A 26,724-nucleotide genomic window follows, 5' to 3' on the forward strand; every position below is an offset into this window, starting at 1 on the left:
AAGAGTCTGATAAATTATATATGAACTGATATGCTAAATGGAACAATAGAAAGGAATGACATGGGTAGTTGGTATTGAAACTGAAAAAAAAAGAATCCAACTCAGCTATGGAAGGGAGAGGGGCTCTGGAAAGTGTTCCCAGAGCATTTGAGCTGAGTCGCTGAGTCTTAAATGATAATGAATATCTAGCTGAAGGCAGAGGAGAGAAGGAGAAGTGGGGAAGGTAACAGGGAACTCCACTGAGTAAGCCTTTCAAGCAAAAATGATAGTTAGAGGAAGAAATTTCATAGTTCAAATGGTATAATGTTATCAAAGCACATAGTGAGGCATGATGTATCAGGAGAAAAGGCTGGGAAACTAGCTAGGTAGAGTCCAGCTCATGGAAGACTTTCTATCCATTCTTATGGTAGAGTGGCATGATTAAATATTTGCTTTACCTAGTTCTGTCTGTAAGAAGTATAGAAGATGAATTTCAGGGAAACATGTCTAAGTAAGGAGACCAGGTAGTAAACTGTAGTGGTAGTCCAGGGAGGAAAAAAAAACAAATGACGGAGATAGCAACAGAGACAAAAAAGAGGAATCACTTATGAGAAAATTACTCATAGTAACAGGCAGGGCTTGATAATTGATAGATGTGAGTGCTGAGGGAAAGAAAGAATGAGGAAGATGAATGACTCAAAGGTAATATCGATCAGGAGAGATTTTCTGCAAACTTCTACTACTGTTATCTATCCATCTTCAAGCATCTGTGCCCATTAACTCTGTCTGTCTTCCTGTCACCATAGATAAAGTATATGGGTATCTAAGGCCTGTCCCTCCATTTGTGAACTGGATACCCACACCCTTTCGTAATTAAAACCACTGTTCCCGAAATTGCCCCCTCTTTCTCCTGCTTCATCAACTTTACCCTGTCTACTGGATCATCATAAAAATATGCAATTCTTTCCCTCACCAAAACCAAAAACTAAACCAAAACAAAAACCCTCTCTTGACCCTACTACCCCTCTCACTACTATACTCACTGTCACCAGCTCTTCTCCTATCCTCTCCCAAATCTTTCTCAGTCAGAATTTTACCCCCACCACTCCATTGGCATTGCTAGCCCATGTGACCAACGGCCTTGGCCTCCATATTGCCAAACTCAGTGGTCAATTCTCAGGTCTCATCTTACTTGATCTCATTAACAAGAATTGACAGTTGATTATTTCCTCCTACTTGAAATATTTTCCTTATTGGGTTTCCAGGATATCACATTTTCCTACTTTTCCTGCTACCTCACTGATAGCTCCTCCTTAATTTCTTAGTTTCTCCTTTTCTCCATGACTTCTTAATGTTGGAATGCCCCAAGGCTCAAAGCTTTCTTTTCTTTTCTCCACTTCAACTTTCTCTTTCAGTGATGTCATTCAGTCTCATGGACTCGAATGTCTCAATATATTGATAAACCCCAAAACTGTATCTTCAGCCTGAATATCCTCCACTGTATTAGTCAAATACGGCTAGGCTATGCTGTAGTAACAAACCCTAACATCTCTGTGCTTAACCTTTTTCATGTCATAGTCTGACATATTTTGTACCTACATCATCTTGACATGGCCTCCCAGACTACCACTATGAAAGGGGAAAACTGGAAAGAAAAAAAAAAAAAGGACTAGAGGATTTCCTGGGATATCTTAAAGGTTTGGGCCTAGAATTGGTTTACATCATTTCCACCCACATCCAATTATCTGGAACCTAATGCCATAGCCCTAATCTAACTCCAAGGTGGGCTAGAAAATGTAAACAGGCACAGGGTTATTTGGTGAGCACTAACAGTGTCTGCAAAACTCTTGAACTCCAGACCCATAAATCCACTTAGATGTTGAATACATAAATCACTTTTCTACTTAGATATTGCCTAGATATATCAAACAACCTGTTCAAAACTGAACTCCTGATCTTACCCTCAAATTCTGCTCCATCAATAGCATTCCTCATTTCAACTGATATCAACTCTATCCTTCTGGCTGTTTGGGTCAAACTTTGGAATCACCCCAGCCACTCTTTCTTTTATATCTTTCATTCAATACATCAGTAAATCCTATTGGCTCTATCTTCAAGATACATACAGAATCTGACTATATGTCACCACTTGAACTGTTACCGCCCTGATCCAAGCCATCACTACCTGCCTGGATTATTAAAATAGCATTTCTGTTGGTCTCCCTGCTTCCACCCTTGCATCTCTATAGCAGCAACAATGAATCATTTAAAATGGTTAGAGCACATCACTCCTAAGCTCAAAATGTATAATCACTGAGTAAAAGCCAGGTCGTTCCTCTGATTTACAAAGCTCTATGTGATCTGCTGTCCCTGTTACCTTTCTCCTGGTGAGCTTCACCTCACTTACTTCATTCTACTCACTTGGCCTCCTTATTGTCCCTCAGGTAAGCCAAGCAGATTCCCACCTCAGGGCCATTGTACCTGCTGCTTGCTGTGCCTGCAAATGCTCTTTCCCCAGATGTTCACTTAGTTTGTTCTCTCACTTCCTTCAAGTCTTTGCCCAAATGTCACTTTCTTAAAGAGACCTATGCTGACTGTCATATTTAAAATTATAAGCTGCCTCTGCACCACCTTCACTCCTCACCTGTCTTTTTTGTTCATGGTATTTATTACCACCTAACAAATTATACAGCTTACTTATTTAACTTGTGTATTGTCTTTTCTCCTCTACTATAATGGAAGTTTCATGGAGAAGAGCTTTTTATTTAGTTAGTTCACTGCTATATCCTCCAGCACCTAGATCACTGACTAGCATGTAGTAAGCAATCTATAAATATTTGCTGAATGAACTCATGAATTTTATGTTTATGGCTTCCCTAAACTGGACAAATTTTAATACCATCAATTGTAATATAAAATAGAGAATAAAGGGTATGCTTACAGGGGAAGATGACTAGTTGATTTTTAGACATTTTGAATTTGAGTCTGTGTGACATCCAGAAGGAGATGTGCAATAAAATGTTAAATTGAAGCATCTGAAGTTCATGTAAACTGTCTGAGCTAGAGATATATATGGAAGTCAATAAAAATTTTGTGATATTAAGAATTGTTGTGAGTGATCATAAAGAATTATTGGGGTACATAGGAGGTCCAATTGTACCCCTCTTCCCTGACCAAATTCTGAGTGAATTGAATAATATGAGTCAGAAGATGGATGTTATTACTCATCACTTATTACTGACAAAAAATATATATTGACAGATGTAGCTTACATTTGCAGAAAGTGAACTTCCTGATACTACACCACTAATACTATACCTAACAGGGTTAAAAAGAATCATCTCCCCAGTCACACATATTGTTGATCCACTGCTGGTCTCTAATCTTGGAGGCACTTTAAATGTATAACATAAATGAGAAAAGAACATGTTATCCTACAAGAAATTCACTCATAAGAAGAAAAATGTGAAGCTAAGCCAAGCATGGCCAGCTTATTCTTTTCTAAGTTATCAATCATTTAAGTCAACCCACTTCCCAAGGGGCAAAGTGAATAGAAGAGCAAAAATAGACCAAGAATGTTATACTCATTGAGCTCCCTCCACATAAAAGGAAGTATCAAAATTGTAAGGGTTTCATTTTAACTATAATATGGAAAATAAGAAGAGTTATGAGCCAAATATTTACCCTACTAAAAAACAAAAACCAATATTCAAAGGTGGTGAGAGGAAAAAAGAGTCTAGAAATAAGAGCCAGAAAATACACATTCAGAGAAACACAAGGACAACATAGATAATGTGGAATTGTGGAAGCAAAGACAAAAGGAATTTTTTTTGGCCTTTTATTTATTTATTTATTTTGTTTTGGTTTTGGGGGTTTCTTTTTTTAACATCTTTATTGGAGTATAATTGCTTTGCAACGGTGTGTTAGTTTCTGCTTTATAACAAAGTGAATCAGTTATAGCTATACAGATATCCCCATATCTCTTCCCTCTTGCGTCTCCCTCCCTCCCACCCTCCCTATCCCACCCCTCTAGGTGGTCACAAAGCACTGAGCTTATGTCTCCGTGCTATGCGGCTGCTTCCCACTAGCTATCTATTTTACATTTGGTAGTGTATGTATGTCAATGCCACTCTCTCACTTTGTCCCAGCTTACCCTTCCCCCTTCCCACAATAGGAATTTTTTTCTTTTTTTTTTTTTTTGCAGTATGCGGGCCTCTCACTGTTGTGGCCTCTCCCGTTGCGGAGCACAGGCTTCAGATGCGCAGGCTCAGCAGCCATGGCTCACGGGCCCAGCCGCTCCATGGCATGTGGGAATCTTCCCGGACCGGGGCACAAACCCATGTCCGCTGCATCGGCAGGCGGACTCTCAGCAACTGCGCCACCAGTGAAGCCCACAATAGGATTTTTTTTTTTAATTTTTATTTATTTATTTATGGCTGTGTTGGGTCTTCGTTTCTGTGCGAGGGCTTTCTCTAGTTGCGGCAAGTGGGGGCCACTCCTCATCGCGGTGCATAGGCCTCTTATTATCGCGGCCTCTCTTGTTGCGGAGCACAGGCTCCAGACGCGCAGGCTCAGTAGTTGTGGCTCACGGGCCTAGTCGCTCCGCGGCATGTGGGATCCTCCCAGACCAGAGCTCGAACCCGTGTCCCCTGAATTAGCAGGCAGATTTTCAACCACTGCGCCACCAGGGAAGCCCCACAATAAGAATTTTTAAGAAAAAATGAGTAAAAGAGTCAAATTCAGAGAGACCTACTAAACCATCACCGAAAATGTCCATTGGATTTGACATTAGAATAGCATTAGTGAACTTTATAAGAGTAGTTTCTATGAAATGGTGAGGGCAGACAGAAGTCAGATTGCAGGGGGTTTGCAAAATCAATTAAAGATTTTTATGTAGGGGCAAAATGTAGCCTACACTTTTTCAACTTTTGGTTGAAATGTACCTATAGAGTAAAACACAAAATCATGAGGTTTCTTTTTTTAGGATAAAAGATATGAGCATGTTTACAATTCAAGTTTACAGTTTACATGTTACAGTTGAGCTTTCTTTAATAAAGGAAGAAAAGTTTAAAATCAGTCATTCTGAATATGGTAATGCAACAGACTGAGCTCACTTGAATCACTCCCCACCCACCAAAGACACACATAATCCTTGATAAAACATAACAAAATATTTTATGCATAGCCAAACTTGAAAAAAAGAAAGAGCAATCTCTAGGTGATACAAGTAAAGAGAGAACTCTAAGAGTAGTCAGCTCCAGGTGATCTACTGTAGTCCAGGAATACTGATCCAGGATACTGGAAGTAAGAATTAGGAGATAGGGTTTTAAAGCCTCTGTGGGGCCAGGAAGGTCTTTCATAAATCCAGGATATATGAAGACTAGAAAATTCTACTCAATGACCAGAGAAACAAGGAAGAAAGTTTTACCTGCATGAATGTGGGAAAAATATCTCCTGCAAGAATGTTAAATGTCAACCTCAGGCTGTATGTGGACAGGGATCTAAATTTAATGTACATACATAGGAAAAGACTATAGTAATAAAAATCAATAGATGAAAAAAGAAGCTAAAAACATGTCACATAGCCATAAAATCCCTAAGGCTCCAACAGAAGCAATTGAAAAAGTAAATCCAGGGCATAAGACTCCCACTGGAAAAATCACCACCACCAAAGAAATGTCAATAAATGTTTACCAACCATATGAGGAAATGGGAGAGTTAAAAGATAAAATAAATTGAAAGATAGGCCCAACAAAACTAAAAATAACAAAGCAATCTGAATAATACATAAAATATTGTTAAAGAAAAAGGAAGACAAATAAAACAAACTATAACAAAAAATATGACAATGAAAAGAAAGTAGGGGGACTTCCCTGGCAGTCCAGTAGTTAAGACTCCACACTCTCAATGCAAGGGGCATGGGTTTGACGCCAGGTTGGAGAACTAAGATCCAGCATGCCACACAGTGTGGCCTAAAAAAAAAAAAAGAAAAGAAAAGAAAGTAGGCATATTTTAAGAAGATAGAAATTCTAGATATAAAATCATAGCTATTAAATTCAAAATTTTAGAGATGATTACAAACCACTAAAGATATGGATAAAGAGAGGGTTACAAAAAAAAAAGAAAGAAAGAAAGAAAGAGAGAGAGAGACATGGAAATCAACCAGAATGCAGCACAAATAGTTAAGGAGATATAGAAATAAGAAAGAAGTTAAGAAACAATTGAGGAAAGAATGACAAATTCTTCTAACATGTGCCTAATAGTTTTCTCCAGAAGAAGAAATTAGAGAAAATGGGTTGGAAAGGGAAGTGAAACTCAATCAAATAAAATGTGAAAACTTTCCATAATTTATTAAAGGGCTAAGTCATCAGGGTGAAGATTGACACAAAGTCTTAAGTAACTCAAAATGAAATCATAGAACACAAAAGAAAAAGAGAAAATGTTTATATGCTGCCATACAGATAAGATAGATCACCCACAATAGACTGCCACTTATATTGAGAGATTTCTTATCAACAAAAATAGAACAAAAATAATAGAATGATATTTTCGTTGATCTGAGGGAAAAGAATGTTAATCTTAGATTGTAAATCTAGATAAACTTTTATTCGAGAGTTAGGGTGAAATACATACCTATGCAAATAAAGAGTTTACATTAAAAATCCTTAATAAAAACAAAACAAAAAACTACTGAAGGATTTTATTCAATAAGAAGAAAAATAAGCCCTAAAAAGAAAATAATAAAGTAGAGGAATCAATCATAAGGAAAGAAATTATTGGTTAAAGTAAAGGAAGATAAACTGTAGAAATAAAATTTAAGAATAATATCTTTGATGGTTGTGAAAACAAGATGGAAATGAAATACTACTACTCAACATGTGGAATTGAAGCAAGATGATTAGAGTTAAATTATTCTGAAATCTTAGCATTGTTTAGGTGTGGGGTCAAGACTTTTAAAGTGAAGAGTCACTAAAAGAAGAATAGAAAGAACAAAGTGGGGGTTTTTTTGAAAAAATCTTGATAAGAAGAAAACTTAACGAACATACAAAATCCCATTTTGTTTTCCTCCAGGGCACACACCTAGACTCTGTTTCTAAACATGCTTTGCAGTTAGTGGGGCCATATGCCTGAATACTGCACAGTGGAATGTGGACCAAAGTGTCACATGACCAGTCAGGCTTGGACTCTTACCCCCATTTTAAAAAATTAAGTTTTGCATAATCCCCCCAGCTATCTCTTTTTATCTTCTATCATCTGCCAGTTTTGGAGAATTCAAAAAGGACTCAGAAGCATTATGGTCTACTAAATGGAAAAAGTCTGGGTTTCTAAAGGATTATGTGGAGCAGAACATCTCCCCTCCTCTAATTCCACCCACAGTGGACCATAAAATGAGTAAGGAATAAACTTTATTGTGTTAACTTACTGAAACTTTGAGGATTGTTGTAGCAATGAAGTTGGACCAACTTAAACTATTGAGCAATGTTATAGATGAAAAGAGAAAAAAATACAGAGTTAGTAAAAAGAAAAAGTTACATAGTAGAAATATATATAAATATATTAATAATGACCAAAATTTTAAAGCACTTACTTCTATATTAAAAGACAATAATTCTAAGGTTGCATTTTTAAATGAAGTTAGGTATACGTAATTTATGAGAGAAATGTCCAGTAACTGTTAGACCTTAGAAGAACATTCAGCAAGTTGAATTCAAGATCAAAATAAATAAATTAAAATGTCTCTATACATCAGTAAATGCTAACTAGAATATGTAGTTGACCCTTGAACAACCCTTCATGTACATATAATAAATAATAATAGTAATAATAATAAAATAATAAAATTCACATATAACTTATAGTTGGCTCTCCACACATGTGGTTCCTCCATACTGCTGTTCCACATCTGCAGATTTAAACCTACCACAGATTGTGTAGTACTGTAGTATTTACTATTGAAAAAAATCTGCATATAAGCACACCCACATGGTTTAAACCCATTGTTTTTGAGGGTAAACTGTATAATAGAAAAATTATTCCATTCACAATAGCAAAACTAAAATAAAGTAGAATAGATTTAATAAAAGTTGTTCAAGATCTGTATAGCAAAATTTATAAAACATTATTAAATACATAGAAGAGGACTATAATACTTGAAAAACTATACCACATGTTTTGATAGAGAGACTCAGTATTATAAAGGTATCAGTTCTTCTCTAATCTATCCATAACTTAAATGAAATTCCAATAAAATTTCATCAGGGTTTTCATCAGAATTTAACAAGTAGGTCCTAAAATTTATATAGAAAAACAATGGGCTAAAAATATCCAGTCAAATATCTTCCAGAATTGAAGTTCTAGAAATGGCAAAGTAGTTTTATTTGACATACACTCTGCCCAATACCAATTATATATGCTCTAGACAAACTGTAATAAATAATTCTTTAGAAGCATTAGAGAGCAAAAACTGCAAAAGACATGATCCTTGAAAGAAGGAACGATTTCTAAGTAAGACTGTCCTCTGAAGTCACTTCCTATTTTTTGGCAGGGTATGAGGGAATCAGGCTTTAACAGAAAATGACAGATCTACTGGACTTAAGAGACAGACAGTGAAGTATGTGACTGTGAAACAGCTGTAAATTTAGGTGAAAAATCTTGGAAAGGACAGCATCATACAGGAGGAGCAACAAAAATATAAAAAACTTTTTCCTCAAATTCTTGGCTAACTCTTGAACTGTGCATGTGTAAGGAAAGGAAGCAGAAATGTCAATAGTTACCTGATGCTAGGAGACAAATCTAGACAAAGTTACACCAACTTAGAGGGTATTGGAAAACACCTTAGGATTTCTTCTGAAACCAAAATGGTTAGCTAAGGACAAAATACTATGTCCCAGGGTTAAAGGCAAAATTAAACAACCGTAAAGCCTTCCAAGTCCTAAAACTAATCTTCATCAGGGTCAGGGAGATCCACCAGTTATTTATCTTCAGAAGAAGAAGAAAGAGAAGCAGAAGGAGAAGGAGAAGAAGGAGAAGAAGAGAAGGAAGAGGAAAAAGAGGAAGAGGAGGAAGAAGAGAAAAAGAAGAACAACAATAGCAACAACAACAAAACTCTTTAGAGGAAAATAACAAAACCCAGAGTGTCAACAATATATAATTTAAATGTTCAGTACAGTAGAGTATTAAAAATTACTAGACATCCAAAGAAGCAGGAAAATGACCCCAAATCAATAAAATGGAGTTAGTAGTAGCAGACTACAGATGACCCATACTCTGACTGGAATTAGCAGACAAGGACTTTAATTCAGCAAGTATAAATATGTTAAAAGATTCTTAGGAAAATTGTAGAGAATGGGTGAACAGATAGGGAATCCCAGTAAAGAAATGCTAACTATTTTTTTAAAAGAGCCAATTTGGGGACTTCCCTGGTGGCACAGTGGTTAAGAATCAGCTTGCCAATGCAGGGGACATGAGTTCAAGCCCTGGTCCAGGAAGATACCACATGCCACAGAGCAATTAAGCCTGTGTGCCACAACCACTGAGCCTGTGCTTTAGAGCCCGTGAGCTACAACTACTTAAGCCCACATGCTTAGAACCTGTGCTCCATAAGAAGAGAAGCCACCACAATGAGAAGACCATGCACTGCAATGAAGAGTAGCCCCCACTCGCCACAACTAGAGAAAACCCACATGCAACAATGAAAACCCAATGCAGCCAAAAATAAATAAAATTTAAAAAGAGTCAGTTTGGAATGCTAGAATAAAAGCAAATACAGCATCTGAAATTTAAAAATAAAAATTAATAGGATGGGGCTTCCCTGGTGGCACAGTGGTTGGGAGTCCACCTGCTGATGCAGGGGACGTGGGTTCGTGCCCCAGTCTGGGAAGATCCCACATGCCGCGGAGCGGCTGGGCCCACGAGCCATGGCCGCTGAGCCTGCGCATCCGGAGCCTGTGCTCCGCAACAGAAGAGGCCACAACAGTGAGAGGCCTGCGTACCGCAAAAAAAAAAAAAAAAAATTAATAGGATGGACTTAATAGGAAGTTAAACAAAGCAGATAAAAAGATTAGTGAAAATAAAGATAGTTCAATGGAAATTATCTAAATTATACCACAGGAAAGAAATTTTTTAAATTATGTGCTTCAATGACCTATGGAACAATATCAAGCAATCTAACTTAAATAGAATTGGAGAATACTTTTTGAAGAAATATTGACTGAAATATATCCAAAGTTGGTGATAAATATTAGCCCATGGATCCCAGAAGCTCAATAAACACCACATCCAAGCACAACATAGACAAATGCTGAAAGCTAAAGGTAAATGCTTAAGAGCAGCTAGACAGGGAAAAAATGATACATTACATTCAGGGGAACAAAGAAAGAACTACAGCAAACTTTTCACCAGAAATAGTAGAGGTCAGTAATCAAACTCAAAAGCTTCTACATGGCAAAGGAAACCATAAACAAAGTGAAAAGACAACCTACAGAATAGGAGAAAATATTTGTAAATGATGTGACCGACAAGGGATTAGTCTCCAAAATTTACAAAGAGCTCATGTGGCTGAATATCAATAAAACAAATGACCCAATCAAAAAATAGGCAGAAGACCTAAATAGATATTTCTCCAAAGAAGACATATAGGTGGACAAAAGGTACATGAAAAGATGCTCAACATCACTAATCATTAGAGAAATGCAAACCAAAACTACAATGAGATATCACCTCACACCAGTCAGAATGGCCATCATCAAAAAATCTACAAACAATAAATAGTGGAGAGGGTGTGGAGAAAAGGGAACCCTCCTACACTGTTGATGGGAATGTAAATTGGTACAGCCACTGTGGAGAACACTATGGAGGTTCCTTAAAAAACTAAAAATAGAGCTACCATATCATCCAGATGGATGATGCCCATCCACTCCTGGGCATATATCTGGAGAAAACCATAATTAGAAAAGATATATGTACCCCAATATTCATTGCAGCAGTATTTACAATACCAGGACATGGAAGCAACCTACATGTCCATCAATGAAGGAATGGATAAAGAAGATGTGGTACATATATACAATGGAATATTACTCTGCCATAAAAAAAGAATGAAATGCCATTTGCAGCAACATGGATGAACCTGGAGATTATCATACTAAGTGAAGTAAGTCAGACAGGGAAAGAAAAATATCGTATGACATCACTTATATGTGGAATCTAAAAAAAAAATTATACAAATGAACTTATTTACAAAACAGAAACAGACTTACAGACTTAGAGAATGAACTTATGTTTACCAGGGGGAGGGGTGGAGGAGGGGGAGGGATAGATTGGGAGTTTGGGATTGACATGTACACACTGCTATATTTAAAATAGATAACCAACAAGGGGCTACTGTATAGCACAGGGAACACTGCTCAATATTCTGTTATAAAATAAATGGGAAAAGAATATGAAAAAGAATAGAGACATGTATATGTATAACTGGATCACTTTGCTGTACACCTGAAACTAACATTATTAATCAACTATACTCCAATATAAAATAAAAATTTATTATTAATCAGCTATACTCCATTAATCAACTATACTCCATTATTAATTATTATAAATTAACTATACTCCAATATAAAATAAAAATTTATTAAAAATCTTAAAAAAAAAAAGAAACAGTAGAGGTCAGGTAACAATAGAATGGCATTTTTAAGGATAAAAGAACTAGCAAGTTAACTATTAAGTTAACCATAGTATTATCCTATGATCTAGCAATTTCACTTCTGGCTATATATCCAAAAGAATTGAAAGGAGGGACTAGAACAGATATTTGTACATCATATTCTTAAGCAGCATTATTCATAATAGTCAAAAGGTGGAAGCAACCCAAGTGTCCATTGACAGATAAACAGATGAACAAAATGTGATACATATCTACAATGGAGTATTATTCAGCCTTAAAGAAGGCAATTCTTACACATGCCTCAACATGCATGAATCTTAAAGACATTATGCTAAAAGAAAAATGCCAGTCACCAAAGGACAAATACTGTATGATTCCACTTTCATGAGGTACCAAGAGTTGTTAATTCATAGAAAGTAGAATGGTGCTTTCCAGGGGCTGTAGGATAAGGGGAATGGCAAGTTATCATTTAATGGGTAAGAAATTTCCCTTGCAGAATATTTGATCCTGTCTAAAATGTCCATAAGACATTTGATCCAAAAGATATTTGGTTCACGCCAAAAAGTTCTTGAAATGTTGTTCTGTCCAAAACATTCATGAAAATATTTGGTCTATGCTAAATAGTTTTGACAGGACCAAATATCAAGGACTTTTTGATGTGGACAAAACGTCTCCATAGATGTTTTGGACAGGACAAAATGTGACCAAATATAAAGAACATTTTGGCATAGATCAAATGTGTTATGGACGTTTTGGACAGGAGCAAATGGTCTTGCAAATATCAAAGAAGGACATTTTGGGATGGACCAAATATATTATGGACATTTTGGACAGGATTAAATGTCTGCTAACTGGAATTTCAGTTTTGCAAGATGAAAAGATTATGTAGACAGATGGTCGTGATCATACAACGAAGTTTTATGCTTAATGCCACTGAACTGTATATTTAAAAATGGTTAAAATGCTAATTTTTACATTGTGCATATTTTTCATGATAAAAAAATCTGGTGAGAGGAGATCAAGATGGTGGAGTAAAAGGGCATGGACTCTCCCTCTGCCCCCACCCCATGAACACATTGAAAATACAGCTACATGTGGAAAATTTTCACTGAAAACTAACTGAAGACTGGCAGAAAGACTCCTATACAACCTAGGCTGTCAGAAAGATCCATGCAGAATTGGGTAGGAAGGGAAGAAAAGTGATCAGGTCAGGACCTGTGAACCTGGGAGGGGATTCAGAGGAGAAAGGAGGTTACATGGATGAAGATCCTCCCTAGGGAGTGAGCAGTTCAAACCACCTATTGGGTGTCCGAGCCCTGGTGTCTAACACTGTGAAGACGAGCCCCCTTGGCTGGTTGGAAGGCCAGTAGGACTAACAGAAGGACTGTAGGAAGCCTGAACTCCACTCATGAGGAGCACACACTTGCTTGCTCCTGAAGCAGGGTGGAGAGGGTGGATTGAGACTGCACAGGTGGCTGGCTGGTTTCCCATGACGTCCCAGCGCACATCCTAGCCTGAGCCAAATGACCACTTGAGTCCTGCTTGTTTCATGACACAATTCCACACCTTAGCTAGGATGGCAGCGGCCAAAGGGAGGCTCATCTGTGAGGGACAAAGGAGGTTCGGACTCAAAGCAGTGTCTGAGTGGAGTGGGGGCAGCCATTACTGGCACTTTCACAGGCATCACATTGGAAGCAGTCCAGGTGTCTGACCCCAGCCAGACCACCACAGCCTGTACCCTGACACATGCCGAACATCCATGCCAACCCCTCTTATTCCAGCACTGCTTCCCTCTGGGATGAAGGTTCCAGTGCTGGGAGGCGGGAGAGCACACACTTAAAGGGAACAGAGCCCGCTCAGACCCAAACTTCAGGGCTTCTGCTTCAGCAACTTGGGACTCGACCCCTCCCTTTATAGGGTGGTGATGGTCACAGAGCAGAGGAGAAGCCCTGGCTGACACCTGGCTCTGGCTCTACCATCTCCAGTCCCACTTCCTACCAAGGTGATGGTTGCCAATACACCCTGCGAAAAGATAGGACTTGTGTTCACTTCAGATCCAGCTCTCCCACCAAAGCCACTGGGCACATGCACACTGTATAAGGATGCTCTCATAAAGGGACACCCCTTCAAGACCGCAATAGGTAACTGTTTCATCTAATTTCATACACACAGAGAGAGTTGAGCAAAATGAGAATACAGAGGAATTTGTTTCAATTGAAAGAGCAACAGAAAACCCCTGAAAAAACAACCAGTGAAAAAATGGTAAACAATTTACCAGATAAAGAGTTAAAGCATTAGTAATAAGAATGCTAACTGAATTAGGAAAAAGAATAGATGAACACAGTGAGAGTTTTAACAAAGAACTAGAATATGAAAAAGAACCAGTCAGAACTGAAGAATATGATAACTGAAATGAAAAACACAGTAGAAGGAATGAACAGCAGACTAGGTGATATAGAAGAATGTGGAAAACATAGGCAGAACACTCTATGACATAAATCACAGCAAGATCCTTTTTGACCCACCTCCTAGAGAAATGGAAATAAAAACAAAAATAAACAAATGGGACCTAATGAAACTTCAAAGCTTTTGCACAGCAAAGGAAACCATAAAGAAGACCAAAAGACAGCCCTGAGAATGGGAGAAAATATTTGCAAATGAAGCAACTGACAAGGGATTAATCGCCAAAATTTACAAGCAGCTCATGCAGCTCAATGTCAAGAAAACAAACAACCCAATCCCAAAATGGGCAGAAGACCTAAATAGACATTTCTCCAAAGAAGATATACAGATTGCCAACAAACACATGAAAGAATGCTCAGCATCATTAATCATTAGAGAAATGTAAATAAAACTACAATGAGATATCATCTCACACCAGTCAGAATGGCCATCATCAAAAAGTCTACAAACAATAAATGCTGGAGAGGGTGTGGAGGTAAGGGAACACTCTTGCACTGTTGGTGGGAATGTGAATTGGTACAGCCACTATGGAGATTGTTTAAAAAACTACAAATAGAACTACCATATGACCCAGCAATCCCACTACTGGGCATATACCCTGAGAAAACCATAATTCAAAAAGAGTCATGTACCAAAATGTTCATTTCAGCTCTATTTACAATAGCCAGGAGATTGAAACAACCTAAGTGTCCATCATCGGATGAATGGATAAAGAAGATGTGGCACATATATACAATGGAATATTACTCAGCCATAAAAAGAAACAAAATTAATTTATTTGTAGTGAGGTGGATGGACCTAGAGTTTGTCATACAGAGTGAAGTAAGTCAGAAAGAGAAAGACAAACACCATATGCTAACACATATATATGGAATCTAAGAAAACAAAAAATGTCATGAAGAACCTAGGGGTAAGATGGGAATAAAGACACAGACCTACTAGAGAATGGACTTGAGGATATGGGGAGGGAGAAGGGTAAGCTGTGACAAAGTGAGAGAGTGGTATGGACATATATACACTACCAAACGTAAAATAGATAGCTAGTGGGAAGCAGCCACATAGCACAGGGAGATCAGCTCAGTGCTTTGTGACCACCTAGAGGGGTGGGATAGGGAGGGTGGGAGGGAGGGAGATGCAAGAGGGAAGAGATATGGGAACATGTGTATATGTATAACTGATTCACTTTGTTATAAAGCAGAAACTAACACACCATTGTAAAGCAATTATACTCCAATAAAGATGTAAAAAAAAAGAAGAAGAAGAAGAATGCATAAGTGATCTGGAAGATAGAATAATAGAAATCACCCAATCAGAAGAGCAAAAAGAAAAAAAAAATTAGAACAGTTTTAAGGTATCTTTGAGACAGCATCAAGCATATCAACATGCACATTATAAGGGTCCCAGAAGGAGAAGAGAGAGAGAAGAGGGTTGAAAATGTATTTGAAGAAATATGGCTGAAAAATTCCCAAACCTGAAGAAGGAAACAGATATCCAGGTTCAGAAAGCACAGAGGGTCCCAAACAAAATAAACTCAAACAGACCCAGACTGAGACATATCATAATTAAAATAACAAAGGTTAAAAATAAAGAGAGAATTCTAAAGGTAGCAAGAGAAAAACAAAAAGTCATATACAAGGGAACACTCATAAGGCTATCAGCTGATATTTCTGCAGAAACTTTGCAGGCCAGAAGGGAGTGGCATGATCTATACAAAGTGCTGAAAGGGAAAAATCTTCAATCTAGGATACTTTGCCCATCATGATTATTATTTAGAATTGAAGGAGAGATAAAGAACTTCTCAGACTAGCAAAAAGTAAAAAAGTTCATTAATACTAAATCTACCCTAAAAGAAATGTTAAAAAGTCTTCTCTAAGTGGAATAGAATAGGCTATAACAAGAAGAAAGAATCTATAGGAAAGGGAAAAAAGGAAGAATCTATAGTAAAGGCAACTATATAGTAAAGGCTGAGGATCAACCACTGAAATAAGCTAGTATGAAGATTAAAAAACAAAAAAATGTAAAATCAACTATAACTACAATAATCAGTAAAGGGATAAACATGAAGATACAAAATATGACATCAAAACCAAAAATGTGGTGGAAGGGAGTAAAAAATGTAGATCTTTTAGATTGTGCTTGAAATTAAAGGACTACCTGTTTAAAACAGATGTAGTTATAGGTCAATATGTTGGAACCTCATGGCAACCACAAATCAGAAACATATACTGGATACACAGAAACTAGAGAAAAAGGAACAAAAACATACCACTAAAGACAATCATCAAATCACAAGGGAAGAAACTAAAAGAACAGAGAAGAACTACAAAACAACCAGAAAACAAGTAACAAAACCACATTAATACATACCTATCAATAACTACTTTAAATGTCAATGGACTAAATGCACTAATCAAAAGACATAGGTTGGTGATTGGATTAAAAAACGAGACCCATCTATATGCTGCTTATAAGACATGCACTTCAGAACTAAAGACACACACAAACTGAAAATGATGGAATGGTAAAAGATACTTCATGCAAAGGAAACAACAAGAAAGCAGGGTTAGCAATACTCATATCAGACAAAATAGACTTTAAAACAAGGTCTATAATAAAAGACAAAGAAAGGCATTATATAATGATAAAGGAATCAATACAAGAAGAGAATGTTACATTCATTAACATACATACACCTAATATAGGAGCACCTAGATATATCAGGCAAATATTAACAGACATAAAGGGAGAAATTGACAATAATACAATAAAAGTAGCGGACTTTAACACCCCACTTACATCAATGGACAAATCACCAGACAGAAAATCAATAAGGCAACAGTGGTCTTAAATGACACAATAGACCAATTGGACTTAATAGATATCTACAGGACATTCCATTCAAAACCAGCAGAATACACATTCTATTCAACTGCACATGGAATGTTGTCAAGAATAGATCACATGCTAGGCCAAAAAACAAGTCTCAACAAATTTAGAAGGACAGAAATTATATCAAGCATTTTTTTCTGACCACAACAGTATGAAACTAGAAATCAATCACAGGAAGAAAAACGGGAAAAGCACAAACACATGGAGACTAAACAACACACAACTAAAAAAACCAATAAGTCAATGAAAAAAATCAAAGAGGAAATCAAAAAATACTTGAGACAAATGAAAATAGAAACACAACTTTCCCAAATCTATGGGATGCAGCAAAAGCAGTTCTAAGAGGGAAGTTTATAGCAATACAAGCCTACCTCAAGAAATAAGAAAAATCTCAAATAAACAACCTAACCTATCACCTAAAGGAATTAGAAAAAGAGGAACAAACAAAGCCCAAAATAAGCAGAAGCAAAAATGTAATAAAGATCAGAGAGAAAATAAATAAAATAGAGACCAAGAAAAAATAGAAAAGATCAATAAAAGCAAGAGCTTGTTTTTGGAAAACATAAACAAAATTAATGAACCTTTAGCCAGGCTCATCTAGAAGAAAAGAGAGTACCCAAATAAAATAAGAAATTAAGGAGACGAAACAACACCCAATATCACAGAGATACAAAAAATCATAAGAGAATACTATGAACAGTTATATGCCAACAAATTGTACAACCTAGAAGAAATGGACAAATTTGTAGAAACATACAACCTTCCATGATTGGATCAGGAAGAAATATACAATCAATCTGAACCAACTTATCACTAGTAGTGAAATTGAATTTTTAATTAAAAAAACTCCCAGGACACAAAAGTCTAGGACTGAAGAGCTTCACAGGGGAATTCTACCAAACACACAAAGAAGAGTTAATATCTATCCTTTTCAAACTATTCCAAAAAATTGGAACACACCCAAATTCATTCTTCATGGCCATAATTACCCTGATACCACCCCAGACAAAGACACCACAAAAAAGAGAATTACAGGCCAATATCTATGATGAATTTAGATGCAAAAATCCTCAACAAAATATTAGCAAAACGAATTCAACAATATATAAAATGATAAAGTGTGACTTATTCCAGGGATGCAAGAATTGTTCAGTATTCACAAATCAATCAATGTGAAACACCACATTAACAAAAGGGAGGATAAAGGTCACATAATCATCTCAATAGGCTCAGAGAAAGCATTTGACAAAATTCAACATCCATTCATGATAAAAACTCTCATCAAAGTGGGTATAGGGGGAACATATTTCAAAATAATAAAGGCCATTTATGACAAGCCCAGAGCTAACATCACACTCAATGAAAGCCTTTCCTCTAAAATCAGGAACAAAGCAAAGATTCCTACTCTCAACACTTCTATTTAACATGGTATTGGAAGTCCTAGCCATAACAATCAGACAAGGAAAAGAAACAAAAAGCATCAAATTGGAAGAAATAAAACTATTACTATTTGCAGATGACATGATACTATATGTAGAAAATCCTAATGTCTCCACCAAAAAAAGCTATTAGAACTAATTAATGAATTCAGTGAAGTTGCAGGGTACAAGATTAATATATAGAAATCTGTTATTTTTCTATATACTAATAATGAGCTATCAGAAAGAAAAAGCAAGAAAACAATCAAGTTTTAAATTATATCAAAAAGAATAAAATACCTAGGAATAAACTTAACCAAGGAGGTGAAAGACCTATACTCTGAAACCTATAAAACATTGATGAAGAAGATTGAGGATGATACAAAGAAATGGAAAGATATCCTGTGTTCTTGGACTGGAAGAAGTAATATTAAAATGTTCATACTACCCAAAGCAATCTACATATTTAATGCAATCCTTGTCAAAATACCTATGACATTTTTCACAGAACTAGAACAAATCACCCTAAAATTTATATGGAACCACAAAAGACCCTGAATAATAGCCAAAGCAATCTTGAGAAAAATGAACAAATCTAGAAGGATCACACTCCCTCACTTCAGACTATACTACAGAGCTATAGTAATCAAAACAGCATGGTACTGGCACAAAAACAGATATATAGGTCAATGAAACAGGATAGAGAGCCCAGAAATAAACCCACACACTTATGGTCAATTAATCTATGACAAAGGAGCCAAGCAAATGAAGAAAAGACAGTCTCTTCAAGAAGTGGTGCTGAGAAAACTGGACAGCTACATGCAAAAGAATGAAATTAGAATATTTCCTCACACCATATACATCAATAAAATCAAAATGGATTAGAGACCTAAAAGTAGGACTGAACCATAAAAATTCTAGAAGATAACATAGGCAGAACACTCTTTGACATGAATAGTAGCAATATTTTTTTGGATATGTCTCCTAAGGAAAAAGAAACAAAAGCAAAAATAAACATATGGGGTCTAATTCAAACTTAAAAGCTTTTGCACAGCAAAGGAAACCACTGACAAAACAAAACTACAACCTACAGAATGGGAGAAAATATTTGCAAATGATATGACCAATAGGGGGTTAGTATCCAAAATATATAAAAAATTCATACAACTCAATATCCAAAAAACAAACCACATTAAAAACTGGGCAGAAGATCTGAATAGACATTTTTCCAAAGAAGACATACAGATGGTAAACAGGCACATGAAAATATGCTCAACATTGCTAATTATTAGAGAAATGCAAATCAAAGCCACAATGAAATACCACCTTACACCTGTCAGAATGCCTACCATCAGGAAGTCTACAAATAATAAATGTTGGTGAGGATGTGGAGAGAAGGGAACATTTGTACATTGTGGCTGGAATGTAAATTGGTGCATCCACTATGGAAAACAGTACAGAGTTTCCTCAAAAAACTAAAACTAGACTACCATATGATCCAGCAATTCCACTGGTGGACATATATCCAAAGAAAATGAAAACACTGATTTGAAAAGATACATGCATCCCAATGTTTACAGCAGTATTATTTATAATAACCAAGATATGGAAGCAACCTAAGTGTCCATTAACAAATGATAATGAAAAAGTGTTATACACACACACACACACACACACACACACACAATGGAATATTACTTAGCCATAAAAAAGAATGAAATTCTGTCATTTGCAACAGCATGGATGGACCCAGAAAATATTATTCCTAGTGAAATAAGTCAGAGAGAGAAAGGCAAATACTCTATGTTATCACTTATATGTAGAATCTAAAAAATAAAAGAAACAAATGTATATAACAAAAGAGAGATACAGATATAGAAAACAAAAACTTGTGTTTTTCAGTGAAGGGGGAAAAGGGGAGAGGCAAGATAGGGGTATGGGATTAAGAGACACAAACTACTATGTATAAAATAAATAAGGAACAAGGATATATTGTACAGCACAGGGAGTACAGCCATTACTTTGTAATAACTTTAAATGGAGCTATTTAAATAATCTATAAAATCATAGATTAATCTACAAGATTATTTAGATTAATAGTTAAATAATCTCTAAAAATATTGAAATATTACCTCACACCTGTCAGAATGGCTATCATCAAAAAGTTTACAAATGATAAATGTTGGTGAGGATGTAGAGAGAAGGGAAGTTTTGTACACTGTTGGTAGAATGTAAATTGGTGCATCCACTATGGAAAGCACTACGGAGGTTCCTCAAAAAACTAAAAGTAGAACTACCATATGATCCAGCAATTATGTTGTACACCTGAAACTAATATAATACAGTAAGTCCCCTACATACGAACCTTCAAGTTACGAACTTTCAAAGATGCGAACGTGCGTTCATATGTCCAGTCACGTAAGTTAGTTCACATGTCTGGTGTACTTTGTCATGTGTGTGCATCCTCTACAAGTGGTTGTGCTTTTGTGCACTTTACTGTGCAGTACTGTGTAGAACACCATAGTACAGTATCTTTATTTCAAGCCCAGGATTCCGGAAGCAAGTGTAAAACCAGCAGTGATGTAGCTGGTACTACTGTACTTTTCAAGGTACTTTACTGTAAGATTAAAACTGTTTTCTTATTTTTTGTGTTTCTTTGCTTTTATGTATTATTTGTGTGAAAAGTATTATAAACCTATTACAGTACAGTACTACATAGCCAATTGTGTTAGTTGGATACCTAGGCTAACTTTGTTGGACTTACAAACAAATTGGACTTACGAACTCACTCTCAGAACGGAACAGGTTCATATGTAGGGAACTTAACTGTATTGTAAATCGACTATACTTCAATTTTTAAAAATCTGCAGTGGAAGACACCATAAACAAAGTAAAAAAGACAGGTGGTTGAAATGTTTATTTATGGTATCTTTTAAGTACAGATTTTTTTAAATTGTGGTGAAATATATATAAGGTAAAATACAGTGAACATTTGGATGAATACCCTGTGTAGTTAGACAATGGAATGCCAAATAGCAGTTAAAATGAATGAACTAGGTTGCTTGTAAGGGGGAATCAAATGATCAGCCGTGAAGTTCAGGTTGGATAGGGAAGGAAGAGAGACGAGAAAGGACCTGCTGATGAGGAAAACAGAGATCAAGAGACTGGAAATTTCTATGGCTTTATTTCAAAACCTAATATCGAGTGGAAAAATAAATCACCAAAAGATGTTCACAGTATAATATCATGTATGTATATTTTCAAACCCATAAATCAATACTATATATGATTTGTGGATACATTTACATATAAGTAAAGTATAAAACCAGGATGGAAATGATAAGTAATAATTTTCACATTTTTCTCTGTGTTCTTCTGCATATATGAAATATTTCCTAATTTAAAAAAATAAGTGCCTAAGCTACAGGCACAAGGTCCATGAAGAAAACTGGGGAAGTAGAATCAAGTGCCCACGTGGCGAAGTTAAAAGGACAATTCATCCTCTGAGACTTGGAGGGAAGGAGTAAAAATAAATGCAGAAAGTGACTGATTTGGAAATAGGAATGTAGGAGTTGAGAAAGGTCATGTCTGATAGCCTTGATTTACTTACATGAAGTAGGAAGGAGGGCCACCTGTAAACTGAGAGAAGGGAGGGGTTGAGGAGGGTCTTTGAGGAAAATGTCAAAGGTCACTGAGGGTACTATGAGAAGGGGCTGGCTATGGGCCAGTAAAAAGATTACTGGACAACACCAAAGGCACAACTGAGGTAAGATACCGTGAGTGGGTCCAATCCTCACACACAGTGAATGTCTGAAGTAGCACATGCACAGATGAAGAAGTCATAGATACCATCGAATGTTTAGCTTAGATATTACGTGCAAGGGGAGGAACAGTTAAGTGCATCCAGGATGCTAGTGAGAGAGCAGGTCCGATGATCAAGCATGAGATTGGGCTGATTGGGGAAAGAAGAGCAGCTAGAAAGGAACTTCTGTGTAGCAGGAAAGCAGACAGGAAACAGAGGACTGGAAGTACCTATGAGGTCAAGGGGCAGGTGAGAGGATGTGAAAGATGGAAGATGTTGGGGTCAGAAAGTGGACTTTTGAAGCAGCACTACTTTGGACTATTGTGACAGTACTTTTCCCTAAGGGTAACTTTTTGTATCTCTGCAACAAGGAATCGCTTGATAAAGCTTGTTGCCTCCAATTCTTCTAGAATAATCGATTGAATAGTTGAGGTTAACTACAGAGGGACAGTCAGATCAATAAGGCTCAGTGTTCAATTCAACTGAACTATAGCAATACATAGTTGATAACCCGGTGTTCAATTAGGTATTTATCAGAGGCAAATTTGGGTGCTAATTAATTAAGCCTTGAGAAAACAGGCAGACATGGGTAGTCACTAGGAAATTAGTGTGTGGACTAGGTCTCTAAATTATAATAAATGCCTCCTTACCTTTGTAGAGAATGGCTCAGGAACAAGGTTGGGCAGAATTTTACAGACAAAACAATAATAGATTCACTATCAAACGTTAATAAGAATAAAGCAAGTCCTGGGAGTATGATCCACCTAGGAATATGTCATCCCAGCTGCCTCTTTGCTTTCTTAATTCCCATGACAACCCATCCTAAACCAGAATTTGGTGCTACAGAAGCAACCCAGAGGAAAGAGTGGGACATAATTGTTCTACTGTGATGCAGGAAGTTCAGTAACAGGTAATAGGGGTGATTTAGAGCTACTCAAGATTTGTTTTAATCAGATATGGTAAGACACACAGACGTGGAAATGACTGTCATGAAGGAAGGTATATATTGTAAATACCAATCCCGAGAAACAGGAGGCACAGCACACCATTTAGGGCCTCAGAAGGAAGCACCAGGGTCTGTCAGGAGACAGAGGAAGTGAGGGGAAAACAGAGGTAAGAGTCTTTATTGTGTTTTGTGTGGGAAGGAATGGATGAGACAGGGTAAGCAGGTTTAGGATTGGCTATTTTGAGTAATTTCAGTGGGCTCTGGGTGTAAATACTGTCTTATTGTCTAGTACCTGATCTTGGGCAGGTAGATAGTGACCCAGTGTGACAACCCATAAAGGAGGTGGCTGGGGGTATGGGCTCTGGATTGGTTGGTTTGCATATGAAAGGCATTCCTAGGAGAGATGTTTACTATCTCTAGGAGTTAACCCTGGGAGGGCATCCCTCCAAGGTAAGCAAGGCCCTAGATATTAAAGCATCACATTACAGAAAGTAAAAGACAAGGTTAATACAATGGGCTATCTAGAGTGACCACACAGGACTGAAAACATATGTGTCTAATGGATCAACAGAGATCTCTCCTTGCCAATTCCCAAAGTGGAACTGCAATAGCAGAGAAGTTACAAATTGTAGGGAGAAGTTACAAAATGTAGTAACATTCATGAATCTCTCAGGTTTAATTAGTATTATATCTCACATTAATGAAGTTTAATGAAAATAAGCCATGCTTACACAGGCAAGTACTTTGACCCCATATTCTCAATGAAATACATAGAACATCAAAGATCATTATAAACCCAGAAAGTATGTCATGCAATTTATGCTTATTGCCACTAGATGACACTGTAGCTTATTGCTTTTGTGATTGTCAAAAGATGCCTGCTCAGAGTTCAGTTAAGATCTTTTTTATTTAAATAAAACATAGGGCTTTGCAACTAGTTTTTATTAATTCAAGAATCTGATGGCATTCAGAAGATGCGGTCAAACATGCTGCACCTTCCAAAGCTCCTAGAATTAGAGCTTTGCCCAAATCCCTGAAACTGCATAGAAAATTGCGTGCGTGCCCACACACATGTGCATTTTCCTGTGGGGAGGGTCCAGAGCTCTCATTAGAGTTTAGAGTTCTCTGTAACCCGCATCACATGCCAAGAAAGAAGTCAAGAACCAATCCCCACTTAACTACACCTGAGTTCATCTCTATAACTTCTAAAAACTAATTAAAGATAGAAACAAAATAACTTCTCAGATAACACTTTCTGACACTTAAAGATGTTTTCTTCTCAATTTGTGAGAAAGGAACAAAAACTGTTTTTTATGACCATGGGTGGATAGTAGTGAGTTACAGCCGACCTGCAAAGCTAGACAGAATGACTACAAAGTCAGGCAGAGATCTGGGCAGTGAGTAAGGGGTCACTGTGAAGCATCTGCTGTTTTTTTACGAATAGACACAGAGATGTGAAGCAAGAAAATATATCAGACACTGAGGCAAACTGCCTGAGACCAAGGTCCTAAGTGAAATTTCCATCCAAGGGGTGTGGGGGACAATTTCATTCGGAAAAATGGGCAATAACTGATGGAGAAGAAAGGCATGTAACCATTTTTAAAACAGTCAAGCTCTGGTATTCAAAGGTATGACTTTATCAGTAACTGACTTTAGCTTTTTTCTCAAGGCCCTATTTTCATATGGTAGCAGAAAAAATCATAACAATTTGAAGGAATACATCTCTTTTAAAACTTACTGAGTTTGGGGTAAATACTGTAAGCTCAGTGGGGCTTATGTCTCCAGTCCTGACATCAGGGGAGTGGGCACCCTGTCCATGTTGGACTGTCTGCTGGTGGTGTCTGCTGTTGGTGGAAGTCATCATGCATTCTCTGAGCAGGGGTTGTGCATGACTATAGCTCCAAGGAGCTCATGACTGTTTCTGCTTCTCAACCACACCTCAACTCTTACTGAAGCTGCTGATCTTCTAACACTTAGCCACATCTTCCAGCTGGTTCCTCCAGAGAGATCTGTACCTTCTCAGTTCTAATCATAGTAGTTCTGTGCTTTAATTCTCTGGTACATAATAGGCACCCAAAGAGTATTTGCTGATTAAGTAACACCAAGGAACCCTTGCTTTGCCCTTCCTCCATTCATCGCTCCCTTCCATCTTTCTCTCTGCTACCAGCCATGACCGCATGGCCTCACCTACTCACCTTATCAATACATGGTTCCTATCAAACTGAAGAAAACTTATGGTTCCAACTGTTAAAAAAGTGAAAATTTTCTACTTCATTACTATGGGATTTATTTTGAGAGCTGAAGGAAACCTATACTGTAAGTAGTTATTATTTTGCAGATAAGAAAGTCGAGGCTTCAAGAGTTTATGTAACTTCTCCAGGGTCACAAAGCTAAGTGATAAAGACAGGATTCAAACCTAAGTACATCTGTCTTGACAGCTGGAGCTTTTAGCCCTTCTGCACTTAAACTATTATTTTTGTGTTCGCTGTCTCTTTCAGATACAATGACAGTGGCTATGTTGAAGATGTTGAAGTAAATTTCATAGTGTGGGAAATACATGGCAGGGATGACTATAGCTTTAACAACACTATGAAGAAGGTATGACATTTTGGATTTAAATAGAATTTAGCATGCAATTAGACAAGTCCTTCCATTTTAAATCTATATATAAATTATCTAAGGAAAACAAAACCAGTCAGCTGTAGGTAGGAAAAATAAATATGACCTCTATATTGAATTCTATGACTATGAAAATTCATTTATGAAAAAAGAAATCACTGTCCTATAGAATGGACTTAAAGGGGTCAGAAAAGATAATGTTTATAGTAGCATGATGCAATTATTGATTAATATTTTATTTTCTCTCCACATTGTATTTAATGTTTGATTATTTATGGGCCTGCATTTCACTCTCAGACATACATCACATTTGTGCTAAATCAAATGGACACACTCTAGGCTTCATCTCACTTTGACTCCTTTGCAGCATTTGACCCACTGACCGTGGCTTCACTGTCCCCCACACTCTCCTGGTTTTCCTTCATCTTCCATGACTGGTCATTCTCAGCCTCCACAGTGAATCCCCTTTATCCTTCCTTTTCACTTTGCAGGCCACAGCAGAAAGGCCTTCCTACTCCAAATCACCACAGTTCACTCCCATCTCTTCTACGTGGGGCTTTTTGCCCTTGAGGGCCTCCCATCATGATGGAGCCTCTCTAGAAGTTACCAGCATTGGTTCCTGAGATTTGTCAGAGATCTCATACAAAACCAGGGATGACTCCTTCCAAAGTAACTTTCTCATCTACCAGAGACCTTCATTCTCCAAGAAGTAGAACCTACATGGGAGAGAACAAAGAGACCTGAATCCCACCTGCTACTCCCCTCCACATTACTGCAATTATGTGACCAAACAAATCCATCACATCACACATTCCTGCCTCATTCACAACTAAGTCGTACCATGTGACTGGTTCTTATCACTGGAGTACGAGCAAAAGTGATATGTGTCCAGGATGAAGTACTTAAGAACTTCACATGCACCTCCATGCTTCCCATCTTCCTT

The 26,724-nt window shown here is 37.1% G+C and overlaps 1 protein-coding gene across 1 annotated transcript in view; it reads left to right on the forward strand.

Moving 5' to 3' along the window:
- The window catches only part of CATSPERE (catsper channel auxiliary subunit epsilon), a 261,504-nt gene that overhangs the window by 204,847 nt on the left and 29,933 nt on the right, over positions 1 to 26,724 (forward strand). Inside the window, exon 18 of the mRNA XM_032606338.1 lies at positions 25,661 to 25,760. Coding sequence (XP_032462229.1) covers positions 25,661 to 25,760 — 100 coding nt within the window. The remainder of the gene's footprint in view (positions 1 to 25,660; positions 25,761 to 26,724) is intronic.

Source organism: Phocoena sinus, chromosome 1, assembly GCF_008692025.1.
Source record: "Phocoena sinus isolate mPhoSin1 chromosome 1, mPhoSin1.pri, whole genome shotgun sequence".
In the NCBI taxonomy this organism is placed as follows: domain Eukaryota; kingdom Metazoa; phylum Chordata; class Mammalia; order Artiodactyla; family Phocoenidae; genus Phocoena; species Phocoena sinus.